This window comes from Dendrobates tinctorius, unplaced genomic scaffold, assembly GCF_039654945.1.
Source record: "Dendrobates tinctorius isolate UK_male_01 unplaced genomic scaffold, ASM3965494v1 ptg000038l, whole genome shotgun sequence".
Classification (NCBI taxonomy): Eukaryota; Metazoa; Chordata; class Amphibia; order Anura; family Dendrobatidae; genus Dendrobates; species Dendrobates tinctorius.
The window spans coordinates 24,101,158-24,116,407 of NW_027361706.1; the positions used below are offsets into that span (position 1 = coordinate 24,101,158).

The 15,250-nt window shown below is 49.9% G+C and overlaps 1 protein-coding gene across 1 annotated transcript in view; it reads right to left on the reverse strand.

The window, feature by feature from the left end:
* NUP210 (nucleoporin 210) overlaps positions 1–15,250 on the reverse strand; it is a 150,210-nt gene that overhangs the window by 75,389 nt on the left and 59,571 nt on the right. The window contains exons 20-24 of the mRNA XM_073574284.1: positions 12,968–13,069; positions 4,434–4,562; positions 4,112–4,239; positions 3,860–3,995; positions 3,011–3,073 (exon numbers count right to left, since the gene is read on the reverse strand). Of these exons, the coding sequence (XP_073430385.1) occupies positions 3,011–3,073; positions 3,860–3,995; positions 4,112–4,239; positions 4,434–4,562; positions 12,968–13,069 (558 nt within the window). The remainder of the gene's footprint in view (positions 1–3,010; positions 3,074–3,859; positions 3,996–4,111; positions 4,240–4,433; positions 4,563–12,967; positions 13,070–15,250) is intronic.

A 15,250-nucleotide genomic window follows, 5' to 3' on the forward strand; every position in this document is an offset into this window, starting at 1 on the left:
TCTTGTTGAGCAGCTTGAGATCCAAGATGGGTCGAACTGCGCCGTCTTTTTTCGGCACTACAAACAGGTTCAAGTAGAACCCCGTGAAGCGCTCCGATTCGGGAACGGGCACAATCACCCCGGAACTGAGGAGAGCGGCGATAGCTGTAGAGAACCCCGGGATCAAGGCTGGATCCTTTGGAGGCCGGGATTCGAAGAAACGATCCCGTGGGAGAGAGACGTACTCTATCTTGTATCCTGAGGATACGACCTCCCTGACCCAGGCGTCCTCCACGGCGGCCAGCCAAACGTCCTTGAAGGAAAGAAGTCGACCTCCCAATTGGAAAGGCCCTTCGCGTGCCCGATGATAGTCATGCTGAAGTAGACCGTCCAGATCTAGATCTGGACGGTCTGCCCTGGGAGGAGTGGGGTCGCCAGGAAGGAGTGGGTCTGAAGGAAACTTTCCTTCTCTCCTGGCGAGCCAGCGGTCTCTGTTGGCTGGAGGAGTTGTCCGCCGTATTGAAACGGCGGAAAGTCCGAAAGGGTCGAAACTGACGCCTTAGTGGGGGTCTGCGAGGCTTGGACTGAGGGAGGAGTGAACTCGTGCCTCCGGTGGCGTCCTTAATAATCTGGTCCAATTGGGACCCAAAGAGGCGCACCCCCTGAAAAGGCAGGTTAGTGAGGGACTTTTTAGAAGACAAGTCCGCTTGCCATGCCTTTAGCCAAAGTGTACGTCGAATTGCAATAACGTTGCTTGACGCCTGAACTGCACAGGATGCAGCATCCAAGGAAGCGGAGAGAAGAGTCCCCAGCCTGGGAGATCTGATTGGCGAGATTGGCCAAATGCTCCGGTTGCGCCTTATCTAAGATGCCCTGCCGAAGGTCGTCTGCCCATGTGGCTATGGTCTTTGCTGTCCAGGATGAAGCAAAGATTGGACACACCGCCGCTGAAGCCGCTTCAAAGGCAGACTTCGCCAGGGATTCTATAATCCTGTCATTAGAATCCTTTAGGGACGCCACGCCTGAAAGCGGGAGAACCGTGTTATTGGATAGCCTGGACACGGGCGGATCGACTGAGGGGGAGGCCGACCAGTTGTCCGTGAGCTCCTTAGCAAATGGGTAGAGTATGCCGAGACGTTTTCCTCTTTGAAAGCGTCTGGTCGGATCCTCTCTTTCCTTGGTAAAAATTTTCCCAAACTGGGAATGGAAAGGAAAAACCCTGGAGGGAGTTTCTGCCCGTCTGAACGAAACCTCCTGATCTGAGGATTTCGCAGGGGAGTCAGCAATATCGAAGGTATGATGGATCGCAGCAATGAGGTCCTGCACTGTGACCTTCATGCTTGCATCCTGGTCTGAATCCAGCTCTAAAATCCCCTCAGATGACCTGTCCGAAAGCGCTTCCCCTGACTCGGGAGAGGAGGCCCGAGAGGGAGACTGGTGAGAAGGGCTATGCGGTGAGATGGGACTAGGAGAGGATTCCGGCTGGGAATCTTGCCTAGGTCTTTTGCGACTACCGCTGGCTGATTCAGATGGAACAATGTGGGACCTGCTTGGCCCTGCTGAAGAGTCCAGGGGCAACTTATCAAGAACGGCCACCAGGGACTGAGACACCCTGGTGAGGTCTGCCACTGATTGAGAAAGCGAGGAGGCCCAGCCAGGCATGGGGGGCTCACTCTCACCTGGGGCCGCAGATGGCTCCTGGACGGCGTCAGGCTGAATTGGATTGCTACAATCCAGGCAGAGGGGAGTGGACTGGCCTGAGGGAAGTTTGCGATTGCACGAAGAACATGCAAAGTACTTGACTAAAGTGCAGGGGGGGGCGGTAGAGCGGGTACGATCAGACTTAGACATAGTGAAAAGCTGAGGTAATGCCGGAAGGTTAGAAGCGATGCTCTGCGACCTGTCAGTGGATGCAGGTCAGAGCGAAATCCGGCTGACAGACCTCCTGAAAAAAACCAGCTGGAGAAGATGCTGTCCAGTGAGGAGCTGGTGCCCGGCTAACAGGCTGGGAAAATGGCGCCGTCCTGAGAAAAAGCGCGCCTTAGGAGAGGAGGGAGGGCGGAGCACCTCGCAGGGTTAAAATTCACCGCCCTCTAGCCAATAGCAGGCTGGGCAGGTGAAGGACAGGCGGTGGGAGGGCCTGGGAAGAGCGGGAGAGAAGCCCGCTTAGAAGAAAGGGGCGGGGGGCGTGGCCGCGACGCAGCGGTAGGCCCGAACTGAAGCCGGGGCCTAAATTAGTTGCGGCGGCCGCCTGTCAGCAGGGGGTCGGCGCGGAAGTCCGAAAAAGTGGGGCGCCGCAGTCACAAGTCGCTCCCAATGGGGAAAAAAAAAAAAAAAACCCCTGCTCCCTGTACCCAGAAAGGGGGGAGGGAAGGGGGGGGGATGCCCAGCAACATTGAGCTGCGTATAGCCTTGTGGCGACTGCGAGCGACCGCAGCGCCTACCCCTGTGACCATTGAAGAGGTGACCGTCGGGAATGGGCAGCAGGGCCTAATACTCACCTATCCACGATCCATTACCTGTCTGAAGAAGTCTTGCGTCTCATCCAACCGACAGGCTCTGGTAGGCGAGTGGGAGGGAGACTGGCGACAAGGACCCCTGGAGTCGCTGGCACGTCTTGGTGTCGGCGTCCGTCTGGCTGGTCCTGCCGCGGAGAACCGCAAGGATACGGGGTAGCAGTACACGCCGTACTTGCAGACTCCATGTGGGAGTACAGATGTGACTTTTCACTCTGTATCCCTCCGTAGAACCTGAAAAGGAACGACGCACAACGAGGTAGATATGGGTCTAATAAAAGACCCGTGTCCACCTCCTACTGACACTAAGCTAAACTGAGGAATTCTCTGCCGGTCGGTGGGGTGTACACTGCGGAGGAGGAGCTATCTTTTTTTGTGCATAGTGTCAGCCTCCTAGTGGCAGCAGCATACACCCAAGGTCTCTGTGTCCCCCAATAAGGCGAACGAGAAAATCAGATTTTAGGAACCCTTGACAAATCATAAATCACCCAAATTGACATTCCCAAAATAAGTACCTGCACGGAAGCACCAATGAGTAGTACGATTCGCCTAGGCAGAAGTCGGAAAGGAGGGAATACCTGTGATATAATGGGACAAAAGTGAGATCCACCATAATCGGAATTATTTGTAGGATATAAAATAGTTACACACATATTTGCAAGTCAATTTTTTTTCCCTTTTTTAGCTTTACTTTCTCCTCTCCTCCTAAATTCTATCATAGTTTTATCAGTTTTGCTTTTATGAACTTCATTGTGCGGCAAAAATGACTTGGAAACATGATTCTCCCAAGTCAGTACTATTACTACAGTACTTAACAAAGATTTATTTTTTATTTAAAGGGGACATCAGGGACTTTGTATATATATAAAAAAAAAAGTGTTTAAGAACGAACAGTCAGGTATTTGCTACCTGCCTGAGGTGCCAGTCGCAGTTCGGACAGTCCGCTCTGTGCCGGCAATAAAGCTGCCGCCGCTTACATCGCGTAGCTGCTTCTTTTCCGCTCTGTTTACAGGGCGGAAATGCTGACGTAATGCTGATATTGGGAGTGGCGGCTGTCAATCACAATGACATCGAAAGTCACATTCCGTTGACCGAATGGAAAGGAAAAATAGCCGATGGTCCGTCGACATGATGTCAGCAGAGGCAGCAGAGTGGCCAGCCTGTTTGTTAGGCAATCCCTGCATGTGTTCTGGCTGTAGGACAGCCACGAGACATGCAGCCGCGAGGACTCGAACTTATTTTTCGAGCATGCCTTAGACACTTGGTTAGTACCCAAGCATGCTCAGATAACACCTTATCCCAGCACGCTCGCTTCTTCCTACCAAAAGCAAAAGTAACACCAGTATCTAGCCAGCACGATTTACCTCTAATGATTTGGGTGAAGAGTCAATCTTGTTAGCGCCTTTGTCCACAGCAGATGCAGTGAGACTCGTCTGACCTATCGCCAGACCACGGACAGCAAAGACGGCGGTAACGTCATCCACTTTTTCGCTCAGGGCCCTGAAAGTATTTAAAAAAAAAAAAAAAAAATTTACAATAAGTGAATTACACAATCCGCACAACAAATTAGAATATATTTTCCAAAGAATCTTTGGAAAACTCTAGAACACACTTACTTGATTGACACAATCTGCGAGGACGATCCTAACTCCAAATTCATATAAGCAAAATATTTTGCAAGAAATGGTTTCTGAGAAGAGTCCAGGACCCTCACGTAGGCTTTAACAGTCTTCCCAATTTCTACCTGTAGAAGTTAAAGAAACTTTATTAAAACTTTCGTGTTCCATGGCAAACATATTAAATAGATGTGTTGGTTTGTTTTTTGCAAAAAAGGTATCGCATTAGTGATTTGGCTTTTAGTTAAAGTATAAAATTGCGGGTTTCAGAAATGTAGCATAGCCAAGGAGCCACGCAATGAGCACAAATCAACGATATTACCTTGTCCACCACCCTAACATCCACCTGGAGAATATCCGACACGTGAACGCCAACTGCGGCCGGCGCAGGGAAGGCGAGACAAAGGTCGTAAACCATGACTGATAATGTTCCTGGACGCAAAGGATAAACCTGAAAGACATATTAAGTCATAAAACAAGCGCAGGTCTGAAGTCGTGTCCATTAACAGCGAAGACCATTACAGCCTACCTGCAGAGAACGAGATGTCCACCATAACACATTGATTTAGTGGATTTAATAAATGCAGCGCAGCTCTATGTATTTTCACAAAGAAAAGAGCCAAGACAACAACTTAAATGGTAATTACATACCAAAAGCCTGATAACAGAGGGGTACATGGCAAGAAAGTGCATAAAAACATAAATAAGCGAATATAAAATGTGTATAAATAATAACAAATAAATGTTCAACTCAAGGACAAAACAATAGATGTGGCGTAAGGTCTCCTAAAAGGACAAACTCACTCTAGGGTCTCGTTCACACGACCGTATTTTCGGTCCAAGTACTGTCCGCGAACAAAAAAAAGGACCAATGTTATTCAATAACGGGGTGGAGATGAGCTATTTTTTTTTTCTTTGCCACAGACCAAAGCTTCATGTGGAAAAGAAAAAAGGATAAAAATGGATAACTAATGAGAAAAAAAAAAAAGTTGGCCGAGTTTTCTAGATGAAAAGAGGACTTATTTCTTGTTCGCCTTATTGGGGGACACAGAGACCATGGGTGTATGCTGCTGCCACTAGGAGGCTGACACTATGCACAAAAAAAGGTTAGCTGCTCCTCCGCAGTGTACACCCCACCGACCGGCAGGGAATTCCTCAGTTTAGCTTAGTGTCAGTAGGAGGTGGACACGGGTCTTTTATTATACCCATATCTACCTCGATGTGCGTAGTTTCTTTTCAGGTTTTTCCGGAGGGATACAGAGTGAATAGTCACATCTGTACTCCCACAAGGAGTGAGTATGGCGTGTACTGCCACCCCGTATCCTCGCAGATCTCCGTAGCAGGACCAGCAGCCTTCCAGGCGGACGCCAACACGAAGACGTGTCAGCGATTCAAAGGGTCCTTGTCGTCAGTCTCCCACCCACTCGCCTATCAGAGCCTGTCGGTTGGACGAGACGCAGACTCCCTTCCGGAACAAGGTACCTTTATTCGACAGGAATTCGGCCCGGGATGGGTAAGTATTGGGCCCCATTTGCCTCCTCAGAGGGCACGGTTGCAGCCTTCCCCTTGGAGCAGGGATGCGGTAGCACTGCGGACACCTGCGCCTACAGGCAGCCTCCGCTCTCTCTTACAGCCGTTCCCTCCTCCCCTGGCAGGTTTTTTTGCGACAGCGCTCATACTGCGGCACCTCCGCGCTGACACCGTGCTGACAGGCGGCCGCCGCTATTAATTTAGGCCCCGGCTTGAAATCGGGCCTACTTCAGCGTCGCGGCCACGCCTCCCGACCCTTTCTACTAAGCGGGCTTCTCTCCCGCCCGTTCCAGGTCCTCCCACCGCCTCGCTCTCTTGCACCCCAGCCTGTTCTTGGCCAGCGGGTGGTGCCTATTTCAGCCCGGCGGTTAGCTCCGCCCTTCTTCCCCTGGAAGCGCGCATCTTCTCTGTTCCTCTCAGGGGGTCGCCATCTTCTCAGCCTGTCAGCCGGAAACCGTTCTCTTGGCCTGTCAGCTGGATATCGCTCTCTTGGCCCGTCAGCCGGATTTCGCTCTGACCTGCATCTGCAGACAAGTCGGATAGCATCGTCTCTGGGGACACCGGATTGTGAGTTGCTCTGCATCTGCAGACTGACACGCTTCTCTGCCCTCTGTCCCCCAACCTTCCGGCACTACCTCAGTTTTCACTATGTCTAATTCTAAATCTGATCGTACCCGCCCTACAGCTCCCTCCTGTACTCTAGTCAAGTTCTTTGCATGTTCTTCTTGCAATCGCAAACTTCCCTCAGGTCAGTCCACTCCCCTCTGCCTGGACTGTAGCAATCCAATTCAGCCTGACGCCGTCCAGGAGCCATCTATGGCCCCAGGTGAGAGTGAGCCCCCCATGCCTGGCTGGGCTTCGTCTCTATCACAATCAGTGGCAGACCTCACCAGGGTGTCTCAGGCCCTAGTAGCCATTCTGGATAAGTTGCCCCTGGACACTTCTGCAGGGTCTACCAGGTCTCAAGAGATTCCATCTGAGTCAGCTAGTGTTAGTCGCAAAAGACCCAGTCAGGATCTCCAACCGGAATCCTCTCCTCGTCCCATCTCACCGCATAGTCCTTCTCAGCAGCCTCCCTCCCGGGCCTTCTCTCCCGAGTCAGGTGAAGCGTTTTCGGACAGGTCATCTGAGGGGATTTTAGAGCTGGATTCGGACCAGGATGCGAACATGAAGGTTACGGTGCAGAACCTCATTGCAGCGATTCATCATACCTTCGACATTGCTGACTCCCCTGCGAAATCCTCAGATCAGGAGGTTTCGTTCAGACGGGCGGAAACAACCTCCAGGGTATTTCCTTTCCATTCCGAGTTTGGAAAGATTTTTACCAGGGAAAGAGAAGATCCGACCAGACGCTTTGAAAGAGGAAAGCGTCTCGGCGTACTGTACCCGTTTGCTAAAGAGCTCACGGACAACTGGTCTGCTTCTCCCTCGGTGGACCCGCCCGTGTCCAGACTTTCTAATAACACGATTCTCCCGCTTTCAGGTGTGGTGTCTCTAAAGGATTCTAATGATAGGATTATAGAATCCCTAGCAAAGTTTGCCTTCAAAGCCGCTTCAGCGGCGGTATGTCCAATCTTTGCCTCATCTTGGGCAACAAAGGCCATAGCTACTTGGGCAGAGGATCTTCGTCAGGGCATCCTAGATAAAGCACAACCAGAGCGATTGGCCGATCTCGCCAATCAGATTTCCCATGCGGGGGATTATCTGCTTTCTGCTTCTTTGGATGCCGCATCCTGCGCAGTTCAGGCGTCAAGCAACGTAGTGGCAATCCGACGTACAATTTTGCTCAAGGCCTGGCAGGCGGACTTGTCTTCTAAAAAGTCTCTTACTAATTTGCCTTTTCAGGGAGTGCGCCTCTTTGGATCCCAATTGGACCAGATTATTAAGGACGCCACTGGAGGAACGAGTTCTCTCCTCCCTCAGTCCAAGCCTCGCAGACCTCCACTAAGGCGTCAGTTTCGACCCTTTCGGGCTTTCCGCCGTTTCAATACGGCGGAGAACCCCTCCAACCAACAAAGACCCCAGGCACGCCAAGATAGAAAGAAAATTTCCTTCAGACCCACTCCCTCCTGGCGATCCCACTCTTCCCAGGGCAGACCATCCAGATCCAGATCTGGACGGTCTACATCAGCATGACTATCGTCGTACTCCCGAGGGTCCCTTCCAATTGGGAGGTCGACTCCTTTTCTTCAGGGACATCTGGCTGGCCTCAGTAGTGGACGCTTGGGTCAGGGAGGTTGTATCGTCAGGATACAAGATAGAGTTCGTCTCTCTTCCACGGAATCGTTTCTTCGAATCCCGTCCTCCAAAAGATTCAGCCTTGCTCCCGGGGTTCTTTACGGCCATCGCCTCTCTCCTCAGTTCCGGGGTGATTGTGCCCGTTCCCGAATCGGAGCGCTTCACAGGGTTTTAGTGGAACCTATTTGTGGTGCCGAAAAAAGACGGGGCTGTCCGACCCATCTTGGATCTCAAGCTACTCAACAAGAGAGTCCGCCTTCGCCACTTTCGGATGGAGTCGGTTCGTTAGGTAATCGCTTCCATGGAGGAGCAGGAATTCATGTGTTCAATAGACATCCAGGATGCCTATCTACATGTTCCCATATTCTCCGGACATCAGAAGTTCCTGCGTTTTGCGATTCGCCAGGAACATTACCAGTTCGTTGCGCTGCCCTTCGGTCTCGCCACTGCTCCCAGAGTCTTCACGAAGATCATGGCTGTGTTGATGGCCTTGTTGAGGATCAGAGGTCTCGTTCTTTTTCCGTACCTCGACGATATTCTGATCAAAGCTCCCTCTTTTCAACAGGCTCGCCTAAGTTTGACGATCGTCCTAGACACCCTTTTCAATTTCGGGTGGATCGTCAACAGGAAAAAGTCCTGTCTGGTTCCTACTCAACGTCTTGTGTTTCTGGGCCTACTGTTCGACACTCGTCGGTCAAGGGTCTTTCTCCCACAAGAGAAGATTCTTTCCCTGCAGCAGGATGTATGATCGCTACAGATCACACGATTTACGTCCCTCCGAACAACCATGAGGGTCCTTGGAAAGATAGTGGCGGCGATAGAGGCAGTTCCCTTTGCCCAATTTCACGCCAGACCTCTCCAGCATGCCATTCTGTCGAGGTGGAACAGGTCGGCTCTGTCCCTGGATCGCCCTGTTCGTCTTTCATGCCGGATCAAGCGGTCACTCAACTGGTGGTTGACGTCACCTCTCATCCCCTTGGGTCGGTCTTTTCTTCCCATTCACTGGCAGATTGTAACAACGGATGCCAGCCTCCTCGGCTGGGGTGCAGTGTTCCGCAATCACACTGTTCAGGGTCGATGGTCGACTCAGGAATCAGCTCTGCCGATCAACGTTCTAGAGATACGAGCGATCCAGCTGGCTCTCGTCCACTGGGAGAGGCTCCTCAGGGGCTTGCCTATCTGGATTCAGACAGACAATGCCACAGCGGTGGTATATGTCAACCGCCAAGGAGGGACACGGAGTGTCTCAGCCCTGGCAGAAGTGTCCAAGATTCTTCATTGGGCAGAGATTTCCGTTCCGACAATTTCCGCGGTACACATTCCCAGCGTAGACAACTGGGCCGCCGATTTTCTCAGCCGCGAGCGTCTCGCGGCGGGAGAGTGGTCCCTACATCCGGAGGCATTTCATCTGCTCTGCCGTTGATGGGGAACCCCGGATGTAGACCTGCTGGCGTCTCGCCTCAACAGGAATGTCCCAGTTTGTTTCCAGGTCTCGAGACCCTCTGGCAGTGGGCGCCGACGCTCTGGCCGTTCCTTGGTCGCAGTTCGAACTCCCCTACCTGTTCCCTCCCCTGCCTCTTCTTCCCAAGCTGTTGAAGAAGATCAAAGCAGAAGGAATTCCAGTCATTCTCATCGCCCCGAATTGGCCCAGAAGGTCTTGGTTCGCGGACATTGTCAACCTTCTTGCGGACGCCCCGTGGAAGCTTCCAGACAGGGCAGATCTGCTGTCTCAAGGCCCAATTTGCCACCCCAATTCTCAGCCGCTCAATTTAACGGCGTGGCTGTTGAGACCGAGGTTTTGAAATGGGCAGGATTCTCCGATCAAGTAATTCATACCATGATCCGAGCCAGAAAGCCATCATTTTCCAAAATATATTACCGTACTTGGAAGGCCTATTTCACTTGGTGTGAGGCCAATGACATCGCGCCCATGTGTTTTTCGCTTCCTTCTGTTCTGGCGTTTCTTCAGGCAGGGCTGGATGCGGGGCTTGTCCTCAGTTCTTTGAAGGGTCAAGCTTCGGCGCTGACCATTTTATTTCAGAAGACGTTGACCTCCCGCCCTCAGGTCAAAACCTTTCTTCAGGGCGTGGCTCACACGGCTCCTCCGTACCGAGCGCCCGTGGATCCATGGGATCCTAATCTGGTTCTTGAGGTTCTGCAAGGTCCTCCTTTTGAACCTCAGGGATGTTTCCCTTTCTCTCCTTTCTTGGAAGGTAGCTTTTCTGGTGGCCATCACTTCCATCCGGCGCGTGTCGGAATTGGTGGCTCTTTCTTGCCGCTCTCCTTTTTTGGTACTTCACAGGATAAGGTAGTTCTGCGGCCTCCGCCCTCTTTCCTTCCGAAGGTGGTGTTCTCTTTTCACCTCAATGAGAATATTGTTCTCCCGTCCTTCTGTCCGAGTCCAACTCATCCTCGGGAGCGGTCCTTGAACAAGCTGGATCTGGTCAGGGCGATGAGAGTCCATCTATCTAGGACGACTTCCTTGCGAAAGACAGTCTCTTTTCATCATTCCAGATGGGGCGCGGAAAGGTCACCCAGCTTCAAAGGCCACTATTGCTCGCTGGATCAGATCGGCAATTTTGGAGGCCTACTGAGTTAAGCATCGAGTGGCTCCTCCGGGGATCAGAGCGCACTCTACCTGGGCAGTGGGTGCCTCCTGGGCGGTACGCCACAGAGCTTCCACGCTGCAGCTTTGCAAAGCTGCAACCTGGTCATTGGTTCACACGTTTGTGAAATTCTACAAAGTCCACACCTACGCTTCGGCGGACGCCAGCCTAGGTAGAAGGATTCTGCAGGCTGCGGTGGTGAGTCCGCTGGCCTGATGGAAGTTTGTTTCCCACCCCAGGGACTGCTTTGGGACGTCCCATGGTCTCTGTTTCCCCCAATAAGGCGAACGAGAAAACAGGATTTTTGGGTTGCTTACCGTAAAATCTGTTTCTCGGAGCCTTCATTGGGGGACACAGCACCCTCCCATGTTCTACAGCTCCTGTTCTTACTTTGGTTGATTGGATACAGTTGAGTTGTTTGAAAACAGAACAATCTATTCTGTCACTTCTCCTACTGCTTTCTCACTAACTGAGGAATTCCCTGCCGGTCGGTGAGGTGTACACTGCGGAGGAGGAGCTAACCTTTTTTTGTGCATAGTGTCAGCCTCCTAGTGGCAGCAGCATACACCCATGTCCCCCAATGAAGGCTCCGAGAAACAGATTTTACGGTAAGCAACCCAAAAATCCTGTTTTTCTCCTCCAGAACTGAGCTTTCATTCTTAAAAACAGCAATTCTCGGGTAAAAGTAGTCTTCAGTGAACACAGATTCTTCTATTACGGAGATAGGAGAAGACAGTTGGTGCTCATAAGGTTCTTTGGAAAACAGTTTCAGCAGAACGTGCAGCAGATTGTCTGCTTCTAGCTCCTCCAACCAAAGAACTTTATAAGCACCAACTGCCATTTCCTATCTCAGTAATGGAGACATATTTGATGCATAAATTCACTTCAACAGGGGCAGTTCGGGAATTGTTTTTTGGGGAGTCACAATAAAGGCCAGCTGGTAGGTGAGAGCATCAGTGGACAAAGCCAAGTTTTTCAGAGGCAAGTTAAGACAATAACTCTGTAGGCATAATTCCCAGTCCTACAGACTGTCCCCACCCTGACAGTGGTGTCAAAGTGCAGACTAAGTGCACACTAAAGTGCCCAAAATTAAAGGTCTCCTCGGTAAAAGACCCAGTGCCCACTACAGGGATGGAAGAGACATGGAAATACAGTGTATTACATTTTTAACTTGACGGTGTACAGAAAAAAAAAAGAAAACACACTTTTCCATATAGTACAATAAAGGTATACTGATGTATACTGGCCAAGAAGAGGCCAAAATGGACAATCTTTGGTCCCCACTTGGGTGATTGGAGCCCCATGAATACATTTGTTGCATACGGCAAACGATCAGAAGAGAACCTAAGGCTATATAAAAATTAACTGGAGAATACAATTGTAGCCGTTCTTTATTACATATACACCCTTGTGCTTCTCTCCAATGGGAGACATAGCCCTTATATCTATATATAAAACAGAATGTATGTATGTATGTGTGTTGTGTGTATCACCAACCAATCACGAAGCATCTTTCATTTCATCAGAGCTGTTCAAAAGAAGCTGAGCTGTGATTGGTTGCTATGAGCAACAGTTTTCCTTGCAACCAATCACTAAGCATCTCTCATTTCACCAGAGCTGGTTAAAAGAAGCTGAGCTGTGATTGGTTGCTATAAGCAAGTTTTCCCACTCCACAACACCTCAGCAGACAGTGACATGGTGGGAGAAATCTAGCATCCCCGGGAACATAAGCTCCAAGCCATTGTCTGCCCCCCTGAATGGAGCACAGAGCACATGACAGAAATGAACCCCCCCTCCCGTGCCCATATACACATCCTCCATCCCAGAGGCACATCTTCCCTCTTAAAGGGATCTCTGGTATGGAAGTCAGGGCAAATCCATCCAGTGCTCTGGTTCTGACCCAAGGCCTCTCTTAAAGGGTTCCCCGGTAAGGAAGTCAGGGAAATTGCCTTCAAATTCTCTGGTATTGACCAACAGGCTCTCTTAAATGGATCTCCTGTGCGGAAGTTAGGGAAAATCCCTCAGCGCTCTGATTCTCACCCCAGGGTTCTATTAAAGGGATCATTGGTATGGAAGTCATGGAAAATCCACTCAGCGCTCTGGTTCTGACACCAGGCCTCTCTTAAAGGGATCCCCGGTATGGAATTTAGGATCGTTCCACTCAGCGCTCTGGTTCTGACCCCAGGCTGACGGGATGATGCGGGATATTAGGGGGAGTAGTCCGGTGGCTCTGACGGGATGATGTGGGATTTAGGGGTAGTAGTCCGGTGGCTCTGGCTGACGGGATGATGTGGGATATTATAGTGAATGTGGCTATGCAGAGTGGGAGGGGCTCTACACAGATATAATGAATATATATAATATATATTCTAACTTGTTATAACTAACCGTAGTTAGTTACTATGCCTGGGCAGTGCCGGGCTCTTCAGAAAGTGTTTAATAAGCGAGAGATATATGATCTGGCAAATGCCACTTTACTCACCGTCACGGCGCCTTTTGATTCTTGAAAAACTGTGTTAATAATATTGGGAATGCTGCTGTTAATAAAGAAATATCCTGATCCCTCTAAAATTGTGAATTCAGCCTGAAGAAAAAAAACAAAAAAAACAACAACAAAACTGTATGAATTAAGAAAAAACAAAACTTTTTACGTAAAACGATGCAGTCGCGGGGACTCGAACAGCCGCGAGACATGCAGCTGCGGGGACTTCTACATATTATTCGAGCACACCGGAGACACTGTTAGCACCCAAGCATGCTCGGATAACACCTTATCCGAACACGTTCGCTCATCACTAATTAAACGAGTTAATTGTTGCTGTTCCAATAGAGCTGCATAACACGAAAACATCACTAATCGATACTCACCCTCCCCTGGTCTGGTCTAACGCTCCCTCTCCGGCCAATCATGGTCAATTGGCTGTAGGTGTGACATCACCACTGCTGCCTATCATTGAGCTCAGTGGCTTGTGTCGTCTACATTGGTAGAGCAGCGGAGTTCAGTGAATGGATGCAGCGGTAGCGTTCAATGTAGACGTAACGTCCACACTGCAGCCCATCAACAATGATCAAAGCTCTGTGTAAAGGCTGTGGTGACCCATTTTTTCAAGTGGTTGTTTTAGAACGTTCATTTTATCAAGCCGCATCGCACGTCTGCCCAAACTTCCAACTTCTTGATGCTGGGGGTCAGGCACTCCTGCTTGAGTGACAGTGCAGGTCAGCAGCATGGTGGTGCCGCTGGTGTTAACCGGTCTTCCAATGCTGTTATATGAAGATGCACCCTTGACATTAGATGTACATTGGGGTTGGAAGGAACTGTCTGGAATTAAGAGCAAGGATGAGCTGACCCATGGAAGTTCAGGTTCTGGTACCTGACTCGAAGGCTATTTGAAAGTTCCGTTTGGGTACTAGATCTGTTCCCAGAACCCCAATGAAAAATAATGGTCTCTCTCTCTGTTCCCCCCTGACAAAGCAACTGTGAAACGCGCATCCGGTGCCTGGTGGGTGAGTATCTCTGCCTATAATGTTTGGTAGCTAATATGTAACACACTTTACTTACATTTGGATATTAGCTTCTCCACCCTTTTTTTCCTGTTTGCTATGACTACTGACCTAGCACTGTGACACATTATATTCTATATAGACTGTGGGTCATACTCTTATTATACATGCTGTCGGCTCTTATTCTATGATGACTTTATGTGGAACTACTAGAGACTCCTCAATATAAGTAGCATTTTTTTGTCATCTTGTATATTACAGCATATTTCAGAATTCAATTTTCAGGGTCCCCACAGTCCCAGAGTATTCCTCACTCACCCGTTTTTTTGCCTGTGTGTATGAAGATTTTTTTTTTAAAAAATTCCCTATATTTTTTTTTTTTTTTTTAACATCTGCACTAATTATTATTATTATTATTATTATTATTATTTATTGTTATAGCGCCATTTATTCCATGGCGCTTTACATGTGAGGGGGGTATACATAAAAACAAGTACAATAATCTTAAACAATACAAGTCATAACTGGTACAGGAGGAGAGAGGACCCTGCCCGCGAGGGCTCACAATCTTCAAGGGATGGGTGATAATACAGTAGGCGAGGGTAGAGCTGGTCGTGCAGCGGTTTGGTCGATCGGTGGTTACTGCAGGTTATAGGCTTGTCGGAAGAGGTGGGTCTTCAGGCTCTTTTTGAAGGTTTCGATGGTAGGTGAGAGTCTGATATGTTGTGGTAGAGAGTTCCAGAGTAGGGGTGATGCGCGAGAGAAATCTTGTATGCGATTGTGGGAAGAGGAGATAAGAGGGGAGTAGAGAAGGAGATCTTGTGAGGATCGGAGGTTGCGTGCAGGAAAGTACCGGGAGACGAGGTCACAGATGTATGGAGGAGACAAGTTGTGGATGGCTTTGTATGTCATGGTTAGGGTTTTGTAATGGAGTCTCTGGGCAATTGGGAGCCAGTGAAGGGATTGACAGAGGGGAGAAGCTGGGGAATAGCGGGGGGACAGGTGGATTAGCCGGGCAGCAGAGTTTAGAATAGATTGGAGGGGTGCGAGAGTGTTTGAGGGGAGGCCGCAGAGCATGAGGTTGCAGTAGTCAAGGCGAGAGATGATGAGGGCATGGACTAGGGTTTTTGCAGATTCTTGGGTGAGGAATGAACGGATGCGTGAAATATTTTTGAGTTGAAGTCGGCAGGAAGTGGAAAGGGTTTGGATATGTGGTTTGAAGGAGAGATCAGCATCAAGGATTACTCCGAGGCAGCGAGCTTGT